Source organism: Coturnix japonica, chromosome 3 (genome assembly GCF_054131305.1).
Source record: "Coturnix japonica strain WE chromosome 3, WE-NBRP24, whole genome shotgun sequence".
NCBI lineage: Eukaryota > Metazoa > Chordata > Aves > Galliformes > Phasianidae > Coturnix > Coturnix japonica.
In genome coordinates, this window is record NC_140665.1 from 43737760 (window position 1) to 43749671 (window position 11912).

Genomic DNA, 11912 nt, shown 5'->3' on the forward strand with positions numbered 1-11912 from the left:
AATAAAACTTTGTGCACTGACAGACACAACTTCCAGCACCCACCAGCTGGGCCAAAATGGGAATTAGCAAAGCCACTTTGCTCCTTCTTTTCTTGTTCAGCACAGGTAAGTGTCTTTTTCCTTCTGCTTATGTGGGAGAGATGGGGGCCAAGCACTTGAAAATTTCATGTTGTGCAAGTGTGTCACCAAATCCATGTGTTATATGGACAATGGGCAAGAGCTTCTGGTGAAAAAAGTTAGACCCATGGTCGTTCTGATGTTTGCTGGAGACACTAGAAGAACGACAGTCTTGGTTTCTGCAAGGGTGCCAAATGGCCAGCACTTGCCAATAAGCCAAGTGGCCTGAAATGGGGACACAGTAAACAAGCAGGCTGCTTAAAAGACACGAGTAGCTCAGGATAAAAGCCAGCTGAAATCAAATAATGTTGGTTGGTATTGTTTTCTTGTGTTTTTTTTTTTTCCCCTTCTGTAATCAATGAATACTGTGAATATATATATATATACATACATACATATATATAAAATGTATATGTATTTTGTTAAGTATTGCTAAAAGTAGAACTACACACACTCATAAAAACGATCAAGTGAAGTGGAAGAAAGTTCCTTTACACCCTGTAGCTTCATTTTTTTTTCCACTGCCATGGTCTTAACAGGGAATTTTTCATTTTATATGATCAGGAGCATCAATCAATGATGTGATTTGAGCCCTATCTCTAACTACACAGTATTCAACAAATGCAACTAAAATATACTCCCAAGCATGCTAGTTTGTATCAAAAAGAAAGGAACAATAAAATACAGTAACATTTTTCTTACATAAATGGGAAATACATAATAGGTCACAGAAAAATATGAGTAGACTTCAGCAACTAGAAATACTATAGACAAGCCCCAACCTAACAAATTCATTTAAATCCTGATCTCTAAACTATGCTTTTTGTAGGAGAGCAGTCTCACTCAGATCAAGCAGACGTCTCAATTAATTAGGAATGCATATGGGGGAGGGAAAGAAATATCACTTGGGCTTCTGTCTGCAACACTTCTGTTTGCAAATCCTTCATAAATTTGCTGTAAATACTGGCATTTCTGAGGGGGGGGGGGGAAAAAAAAAAAAAAGAAGAGTAATACATCTTTTTAGCACTGAAAAATTCCACAGTTGCTGGAAAAAGGGTAGCAAGAAAATATATCACATCTTTATTCTGATAATATATTTCTATTGTTTTCTTAAAGCATTATACCCTGCCATGTAATTATAACAGAAAGAAGCTATGAGCCAACCAACATTTTATTAAAATAACACCATAATTATGATATTACATCAAGATGTTAAAATACAGCTACACCACAGTAGGAATTCTTAAATTTCTTGTTGTTATGGGGAGCAGTGCAGCATATGACCTTTTTTTTTAAACCCAGTTCAGTGCTTTTTTTCCCCACAACTGACTACATCTTAATATCATTGTTGGTTTGAAATAGGTATGGTAATAAGCGAGCCTGTCACATGAATTTTATTATATCATTTTCCACTTTCACTTCATTTTACATTTAATTATGCTTTAATGCATGATGCTAGTCAACCTTTAAAGCCAATATCTTCAGTAGAATACATACAGAAAAAAAGACATTCAGTAACCTTGCTGAGTTTGCAGTGGTATGAGAGGAAGTTGTTTGTCAGATCAAGGTAGTCTTTAAGGTCTGTTCCAACTTAAGCCATTCAGTGATTCTATGAAGTCTGGCTCTTTTGTCCAATTTATCAGCTAACTGTTGTAAATGTAAAATGATCATAAAGTACAACCAGAGAATCAAAGGGGTTGAAAGGGATCTCTGGAAATCATCTAGTCCAACCTCCTGCTACAGCTGGTTATCTAGGGTAGCTAGTTAACTGCTGCCTGAGCTAGCACTCAGGTGAAGGCATTTAGCTGTACCAAAAGGTACATGAGCCTGTTTCACACTACAGAAGTTTTGCTCAGGAAAGGAAGAAATAGTTGTCTAAAAGACATTTACTCAATTTAAAAATAAGTAAATTAATGAATAGCCCTGGAAAGTTTCTTACTCAGAGGCTGTAGAATAGAGTGAAATAAAGCTGCCTTCTCTTTCCACTGCCATTGGGCAATGGCTCAGGAAGAAACGAGTCACAAAAAAAAAATGAAGAAAGACCTCCTTTCTAGTGTATTTGCCGCATACAAGCAGGAAGCTGAGGCACATGCAATTCACACTCTATATGCCTTTTATTCAGCAAATGTGTAAATCAGAACACAAAACAGTGCACAGAGCAGGACTGGGATGTGTCACAAAGACCATGAGTCACTTGCCTGTTGGAGGCTGAAGCCAAGGAGAATGGACAAATCTCATAGCCAAATGTTTGTCAGTAAAGTCATATGCTCATCTCATAAGGAAACAGTAAAAAAAAAAAAAAAAAAATAATAATATTAAAAAAAAAAAATCACAGGATTCATGTAACTCTGTGACCCTGCTGCCAGAAATCATGAAAATCATGGTTCTACAATGTGTATCTAAGCATTCAGAAATAACATTATTGTAAGAGAAAAAAAAAGCCACTAAATGGCAAACTCCTTTTCAGGATTGTACTTGAGCTTTTTTCTTTTAATGTTTATTGGTTAACCTAGATGTGTTTTTAGCATCACGTGTCACATGCAGCTGTAGCTCAGGGGCTACACAATGAAGTTATTTACCAGTTATTAGCTGCAATAAAGGAAAACACCTACTACCTTGATTATTAAGCAAATACCAAGTCCAGATTCATTAAAAATGATAAACAGACAATGACCACAGTGAAAACCACAGTGACAGAGAACAGCTTGCTTCTCACAAGAGCATCTGGAGGGGGGAAAAAAAGAGCATCTACAGTGTAAACAAAAAGGTTTCTTGTTCTCTTTGTGGATAGATATCAGCAACAGACTGATGCTTTATGTATTTCCTGGGTTTCATTCCACTATTTTCTCCAAACTATGGGGGCAGGGGGTTCTTTCTGTCACAGAAAGCATGCAACTTTCTCTTTTCTTCTTTATTCCCATCGCCTTATATACCAAGTCTGTGACATCCACAATGCCTCTCAAAATGACCAAAGTGCTGTTCAAGTCTCTGCCCTGCTCGCCCTGGGTTTTTAGTGACACAGTCATCTAACAGACTAGACAACTAAATCTTTCTGTAGCTATTAACTGATTTATTGCTATAATTAAATCATGTTGTTCAACTAGTTGTCAAAGGATTTAATATGAAATTTTGAAATTAACTACATCAGCATTCACATTCTTACCTCTTTTCTCTCTTTTTCTCCCTTTAGTGCAAGGAAGCATACTAGACAGCTATGTGAGGACAGAGGGAGCTTGGCTGCTTAACTCAAAGAAGCAAACTTATACGACAAACAGTAAAGAAGAATGTGCAGAGCAATGTGAAACTGAAACAAAATTTCCTTGCAGGTAATTTTTACTGCTATGTCCTGTATACGTATTTCAGATGATGGAGACATACATATACAGATCATGGAGTAGACAACTTGACTAGACTTTACTATTGACTGGACTTTAGAGTGATACATGCTTCTGCAGTATGTTGGAAAAATACAGAGATATGGGAAGTCAGTGCCCCAGAGACATAAGTGAAGATGAGCAGAAGTAGGAAAAATAAGAAAACTATATTATACTTGTATTGTATTCATTATCTCTTGATGCACAGTTTGGCACACAGAAAACCGATGTGACATGGTTTTATCAGGACACTTTTTTTCCCCAATAAAGAGTCACAAGTAATTACTTGGAAATTTAGAACAGCAATAACTACATGGTTATGCCTTACCTACTGCCCAGCAGACACATGAACTATTCTGAGTTTTACTAGAATTCAAACTTGTGTATCTTCTATTTACCTTGAGAAAGAGACAGCCATCTAAACCTGTGCGCTATTTCCACCCAAGCACTCCCTCTGCACTTGCATTTAACAAGGAACTGAGGGACTAGAAACATGAACCATGAAGGATGTTTACCACTCTATACCACTAGCTTATCATCAGGATTCTGCCTGAGAAGAGCCTAATGCTCTGAGCTTCAGGCCTCCAAGCATTCCACATCTAAGCCTCAGAAGCTCCTTGAATCTCAGCTGTAAAGTGGAAAACTGGAGTAATGAGGAAGGAGAACGGTGACTGCAGTGAGAGGCTGTTCTCTTCCATGAGGCATGGAGACTTACTTTACTAGCCTTCATTAGTCACAGATCTACCACTTCTGCAGGATTCCTTTCTGAACTCAGAATGCTGATGATCCACAGAGCTCATTCCAGCCCTTGATTCCCTGTCAGACCTTTATTTAAGGTAGGGAGACCCTTGTGGTGATTATTTCATGCATTTTTGCCCACTGGTGCAGACCTGCCCACTCAGTGCCATGTTGCTGCTGCTCTTTGTTGCATCAGAAAAGTCAACAACAGAAATCACTTGCCTACCAAGATTCCTCAGATTCTGTTGTAAAGGCTACATCACCAACTCTCATTTTTCAGACTTCCAGCCTAGGCCCTCACCAAAAACACAAATGAGTGTACTATACGAAGTGCTTACACTGCTTCAAGTAATAACGACTTAGAACAGTTATCACAGAGTAACTTACGATGCTGGCTTGTTGAGTTTTATCTGTTCCTTGGTAACTGCTGAATACTGTAAAATATCCTGCTCCTTGAATGATCAGTAACATTTTTGCATGTGTTCTCTGGTGTCTCTGGCACATTATAAATGCTCCTTTTTTAACCCATTTCATAGCTTTCTCATATGGCTCATTCTCAAAGTCAAGATGAAAGTAAGACTTTGGAGTTAATGTCAGCACTGAAACTGGGAGATGGGACATTTGGTGCTTTGCAAAGCACTACTGAATCTTAAACCTTGCCAAAATGCAGTGTTTCCACAATGATAACTTAATGCTAAAAAACAGTCTTCAGGAAAATAATGTACATGTGCATCTACTGTTTCTTACCTTGCTCTCTCCTCTTAATTTTAACAGGGCCTTCTTATTCACCAGTAAAGACCAACAGTGTATAACACTGGCTGAGAACACCAAAACAGCAGTGCTGTTCAGAAGAACAAACGCGGTTCTTTATGAAAAAAGAAGTATGTTTACACATTAACTGACTTCACCAAGATATCCTTTTGAGAAAGGCTACCATAACACTATTGCAGCTGGGGGCCATGTGGTCACTGGACCACACCAAGTGGGTAGAACAGACCTCTGATATCTGGTTTCTGCCACATAGATGGAGAAGCAGTAGTACCAGCTATTTTTCCCTTTAGATAAGTGCTCCACATCTTTCCTGCTCCCTAAATTCTGGGGATCCACAAGGCTCAAAAAACTACTGTTTCTCAGAGAGCACAGATAGTGTCAGGAGTAAAGAAGGTGCTTAAATGTTCCTGATCTACCTCTCTTTTTGAACCAGCTGTTACCTATAGCTGCATCTTCTTTGTTTCTACTGAGGGTAGTAGGAAGAGCTACTTGTACAGACTACAGATCCTGAAATAGGATGAGTGAGCACTCAACCACACTAGCAGGAGAGGCTATGGAGCCTCACAGATATTAACTGGACAAAGCTCTCAGAAGCTGTATAGGGAACTAGACCAATACCTCTAAGGGCCCTTACAGGCTAGTATTTTTCATGATTTCCTGAAGATTTCCTTCCTTATATAATCTTTTTCACTTACACAATCTTCCTTATCCATATAATCTTTGGGAAAGTGCTGCGCTTCCCCCCCTCCCCCCAAATTTCAAGTCAGTCAGTACTTCATTTTTTACTGTTCCACACCCAGAGCTACTATCACTCAGAATATAATCTTAGATAGCTTTAAGGCCTTACCTAACATGTCAAAGTAGACCAGCAGTACAATAGTAGAACATCCCTTTATTACAATAAAGTTGTGATGATAGAAGGACCAACAAAATAGAGAGATGCTATAAAGGAAAGAAGAGTACTCACCACTATCAGAAGATTCCATGTTCCCAAGGGAAAACTTCACCAAAGAGCAATCGCCAGATCATTCCCAGTGGCAGTCAGCCCTTAAATGAGGTCTAAAAGAGGTGCAGCCAGGCTTCACCCCTTCCAGTCACACAGCTGAACTGCCTTCACCTGTGCTCCCAGTGCTGACCCAAGTCCTTTCCACAAGAGCTCAATCAGTGGTTCAAGCTGTGACTCAACAGTTACCATACATTCTCATTCTAATGACAATGTAATTTTTACATATCTTGACAGAACACAAAGCAAAATGTAGTTTTCACCCAGATGGATCATATCACTGTCCCTAGGAGCTACTGCATTTCAAAGAATTTCCTATTAAGTGCCCAGCTGTTTTTTGCACTACTGCTGATGAAACCAGACTGAGAGTGGAAGCAATTGCTATATGATTTCTTTATTATTATTTTTGCTTTCAAAGGGAAGTATTGCATTTAGTACAAAATTTACAGCTTTCATAATTATTTTTCTAGTGGTAAAAATGGTATATTACAGAAAGTTAAAATTATCTGGGTTATTGAAATAGCAGTAAGAATTAAAACTGGCTTCTGCAAATTGCTCTCCACATTCCAGTTTGTAAATAGTTAACCCAAAGGAACAAGGATTGAGATTGGGGATCAAAGTTAGTTATTTGTCATCTTGCTGAATGAAACTTAAAGGTTATATAAACGATCAAAAGTTTATGCAAACAGAAAAAACTGGCACTTAACTGATTCATTTCTTTAGGTTTTTAATGTTAATCTATTGCAGAAATGTTTGAGAAATTCCTGTTAAAGCTTTTAGAGTAAACTTGTCCATATATACACATCAAAATGAAGGTAAGACCCATAGATCCAGTTCTAAAATAACCACCAGCACACAGAAGATTCATGCATTCATTCTTTTCATTTTTGTCAAGGTAGATTTGTGTAAATTGACATTATTTCTCTAAATTTATGTTTAACTTGTGCTCATACATCACCTTTGCTATAAATGATGCTGAAAAAATCTGATGCATAACTCGTCCCCAAAAATATTGTGTTTGGACATTGCATAAATACAGAGACAAGTCAGGGCACAACCTAAAAGAGAGATTACTTTATTTCTGCTAAAAGAGAGGAACTGGTTGATGAACTAAACCATGTGCATTAAAAAGTATTGAGTGGAGGAGAGAATTGATGAATGCTGAAGTTATTGAAAAAAATGAACTTAGGTTGTTGTGACAGTTCAGTCTAGAATTTTTAGGAAAAAATTGTCTACTTAAAAAAGCCCCTTAACTGACCAGATAAGGGACTAACAAAAATTATTTTTTCGTCTGCTAATAAAAACAAAAGGTAGTAACATTAAGAAAGATTTGCAAATATTTTGACCATTGAGTTTGGATTTGAGGGGGATTATGAATAGATTTTACCAATTTACTTTTACTGTCTGAGAACTGAACAAAGTTGATGAGATTCTCAGTTTAGAGATTTAGACACAGCTTGCGACTGCTTGAGTTGGCACTGTAGACCAGACTTGATACAGATACTTACTGTGATGTATTTTTTGATACATTCCTTTTGTAACGAGGAGTCCCACAAGGAGTACAGGTTGGAAAAATAGTGCAGTAATCTGTGTTAAGGCAAATGAATGTGGGTTTGAAATCCTGCTGGTTTCCTTTGGCTATGAGTGCTTGATATTCCCCACTCACCATTTTGCATTTTTTCCCCATAGCCTCATTGAGGCTATTTTTTTATACAGAATATGAGATTTTTTTGAACGTTTTCTTTCAAATTAGGTCTTTTTCACATCATATCCATGCCAGCAGTTGCACTACTGCAGCTGTGAAGGCAATGTGATGAATCCTTGGGAAAAGAAGATGCTGTGGGTAGTCAGGAATGCTTCAAGCCAGTATTGCTGCCGAACCATATCAACTCCTATCTTTCCCTCTCCTCCTTATTTTATTTTATTTTATTTTATTTTATTTTATTTTATTTTATTTTATTTTATTTTATTTTATTTTATTTTATTTTATTTTATTTTATTCCATGAAGGGACTACTAAGTTTTAAAAGCTAAGAGTAGAAAGGTATGTATAATATAAAATTTCAACCATTATAACTTGTCTTTATCTTGCAGAGTCACTGCTTTAGCATGCTATCATGAATCAATTAAATGTCATTTGTGATATGTTGAACTTTAAAGAAAAAGATAACTTTTATGTGCTAAATTCAGAAGGATATGTGATGATACCAATTAATTAAGCATGTATCATTTCAGTTTATCTTCTAGAATGCAAGGAAGGTAGAGGGAAGGATTACAGAGGAACAGAAGCCAAAACTCAGAAGGGTGTGGCATGTCAGAAGTGGGCTGATACTGCACCCCATAAACCTAAGTATGGTGTTTTCATATGTACTCATGTTTTTCTGATTTATTGCTAAAACATTTGTATGTGCTGAGTAGTCTTACAACTAAGTCATTTCATATTCAAATCCTTAATACGAAATAATGTCTTACACTTCTTTAATCTAAATTAGAATTGGAGCTGCACAATCAAAGGGACATTTTCAGTCTTGGCAGTTGTGTTTAACTTTTTTTGATCCTTACGTGGGCAGAATGCTGGACAGAGAAGCAGCTGGTTCTGTTGAAACAAGGAATCTTCATCAGTCTCAGGACAAGAGTATCTTCTCTTGACTGAAAAATATCATATGTAGCCAGCGAGACAGACTAAATCATTCTATCAGTGAATCCATAGACAATATACAGATCAGTATTTAAAGTATTTAATGAAAAACTCTCAATTGGGTTTACTTAGTAACCTGCTATTGACATAGCATAATATTCTGCTCACAGAGAACTCTCACGTTTCAGTGAACAAAAGTACCTAGCTGAGTGAAAATGATTGGAAACTGAAGATCTAGAGTAAATGTTAGTATTAAATACATGACTGGCCATAAAGACAACAAATTTCTTGAAGTCTGCTGCTCTGACACTTCTAACCCTTGACTTAGGGCACTCAGTAGCAATTAGGAGATTTCTAATGAATGACATTTTCAAAATGCTCCTCAGAGATTTCACTTCTAAAGTCCTCAACTGAACAGCAGTGACATTTCTCCTGTTCTCTAATCCCATTTTACTTCTGTTCCAGTTACACACCTGAAAAATACCCTAACGCAGGGCTGGAGGAAAATTACTGTAGAAATCCTGATAATGATGAAAAAGGACCCTGGTGTTACACAACAGATCCTAATACCAGATTTGATTACTGTAACATCCCAGAATGTGAAGGTGAGGATACATATATGATTTCTTCCCCCTGTTTAGATGATTTGTTCAAAAACAAGTAGTTATTTAGATATTTTTATTTTCATTCCATATTTGTTCCAAATTTGAGTTTAGTTCAATCTGGAACTTTCCAAAGGGATTTTTTTTTACACGGACCACAAATACATCTCCCAAGTCACCTATACGAGAGCAATTTCTCTAGACAAAAGGATGATAAATGTATTCTCAGACCATAATCATAGAACTAGAAATGATGGTTGCTAGTGCAAAAGTAAATAAAACACACTAGGAGCGAGGAACAGATTTTCAATTATAGATCAGCAGTTTAAATTCATCTCTTTTGGAAACTATATTCTATAGTATATATTTTTCATAGAATACTTTAACCAGTTAGTTCAAGTCATCGACAAACTTTGACAAAAATTATTGTCTTCCAGCCTTGTGTTCTGATTAGACTCTTGATCTTCAAGTGAGATGAATTTGTTTACAGATAAGTTCCACTTGAAATCTCTGTCTCTTGTCTTCATTCTAAACTTGTTCCTACAGTGGAGTGCATGCACTGCAGTGGAGAAAACTATCATGGAGAAGTTGCAACAACAATGTCTGGGCTTGAGTGCCAACGCTGGGATTCCCAGCAACCTCACTCTCATGGATACCTCCCTGAAAAGTAAGTTGTTTATCACCATGGTGGCCCATAGACCACTTTACCCCAGAGAGGCTAATTGTCACAGCCAGCCATAAGTGACTTGTTTAAAACCTTAAAACTTGTTTAAAATTTCTCCTGTTCAGTTTTCCAGAGAAGGATCTGAAGATGAATTATTGCCGTAATCCTGATGGTGAACCTCGGCCCTGGTGTTTCACTACCAACCCGAATAAACGCTGGGAATTCTGTGACATTCCTCGTTGCAGTTGAGTCTGACTTCTAGGCCTCTAGACATTAAAACATCTAGACATCTTTTATTCAGAGTAGTGCAAAGAACTAGAACAGGTAGATTAAGCCTTCAAAATAAAAGAAAGAATAAAAGACTGATGACTTTTATCTCATTAAAAGAAAAAGAAAGAAAGCAAGCAAGAAAGAAAAAAGATATAAACTTGAAATGAGCCTCTAATGGCTCTTTTGAGACTAGAGTTGTCTGTCATAGGCATTTCTAATTTTTTTTATTTTTTATTTTTTTATATTTTTTTTTTCTCCAGGCCAGTGGTTCTGGTACTCCTTCTGTATTCCCTTTTTGATGAAATTTTTGTTCATTCCAAAAAAATTTTGGTTGTTTTTAGGGGAATTTTTGCTCTCCCAGTTCAATTTCCTTTTCCTCTGAGGGTCTGTCCTTGCCACAATACTTTTCCCCTGGGTCTTCTCACCAGACCTCATCCTTGCTGTCCCTAACTCTCACCAGGTTGTGTACACATCTTTTGGTTTGCACCAACACTTGTATCTGTCACTGATGTGCCTGCCACATTCACCCCAGTTTTCTTCACAATGTTGTTTGCTCACTTTTCAGCTATGTTCTGACGGGGCTGCTAGCATTGGTTGTGTTGTTTCTGGCTGCTGTAAAGGGGCAGATACAAACGCCCTTCTGGGAGTCTGAATGTTAAAATGAGAGAGAGAAAAGATAAGAAGATGTTTTCTCCTCATTTTGGGCTTTCCAAACATTTTGATTGTTAAACCTTACCCGTAAAGAAAGCTAAAATTCCTACCTCACTCTAAAGCTCTTAAGAGCTTTGTTGTCTTTGTTGTTGTTGTTTTTCTTGTATTTTTAGAAGGCTATATTTAATTTGATTTCCTCTTTCTGCAATAGCGACACCCCCACCTGTACCTGCACCAGGGCGTCAGTGCCTGTCAGGAAGAGGAGAAGACTATCGAGGCACAATATCTGTTACTGAATCAGGGAATACCTGCCAGCGCTGGAGTTCTCAGTCTCCTCACCGACACGCTCGCACTCCTGAAAACTATCCCTGCAAGTAAGTGAAAGCTCTCCTCTATTCAGTGTGCATGAGAAGTACCAAGGCACAGAAACACTTCATTTTTCTTCAGTTGGTCTGCACAGTCCCTGTGTTACACCAGAGTTCATTACCTGTAGGATTCCATCTTTTCAGTTAGTTTTTCACACATTTATTGCTTTTCCATTCACTTTGTTTTTCTTATATATGATCATCTCTTCTTCTGATTTTCAAGCTCTGCTTAGTTATCTTTTTCCTTCTTCAGTTCATCCTTCTACTGTATTGTTGCTCAAGTGAAAAAAAGTACAATGAGAAAAGTATTACTATGATATTTGCCTGTGGCTGGATTCTTTCACCCTGTGTTTCTGCATTCCTGCTGTACGCCTCAAAGTACTGCATGAAGTCATATGTCCATCTAGCAGACATCTGGTTTAGCACATCCAAAACACTGGTGCACTGCAATTCTTCATCTAGTAAATGAACCAGTAAATGCAACAGTAAACTAGGAAGCAAGACACACTTCCTCCTTGTTCATAACCATTATCAGGTTTCCATGAGAGACTTTTCTCAGCCAACCTTTCTTTTTCAGGAATTTAGAGGAAAACTATTGTAGAAACCCAGATGGTGAGAAGATGCCATGGTGTTACACCACGAATGCAACTGCTCGATGGGAATACTGCACCATCCCCTCCTGTGATGGGAAAGAGCCAGACACCCCTGGTAAGAACAACA

General features: G+C 37.6%; 1 protein-coding gene across 1 annotated transcript in view; it reads left to right on the plus strand.

Moving 5' to 3' along the window:
* LOC107311524 (plasminogen) overlaps nucleotides 1-11912 on the plus strand; it is a 20743-nt gene continuing 8831 nt past the window's right edge. The window contains exons 1-9 of the mRNA XM_015858062.3: nucleotides 1-105; nucleotides 3308-3443; nucleotides 5004-5110; nucleotides 8238-8352; nucleotides 9106-9245; nucleotides 9789-9909; nucleotides 10032-10150; nucleotides 11039-11201; nucleotides 11770-11900. Of these exons, the coding sequence (XP_015713548.1) occupies nucleotides 57-105; nucleotides 3308-3443; nucleotides 5004-5110; nucleotides 8238-8352; nucleotides 9106-9245; nucleotides 9789-9909; nucleotides 10032-10150; nucleotides 11039-11201; nucleotides 11770-11900 (1081 nt within the window). The 5' untranslated portion in view covers nucleotides 1-56. The remainder of the gene's footprint in view (nucleotides 106-3307; nucleotides 3444-5003; nucleotides 5111-8237; nucleotides 8353-9105; nucleotides 9246-9788; nucleotides 9910-10031; nucleotides 10151-11038; nucleotides 11202-11769; nucleotides 11901-11912) is intronic.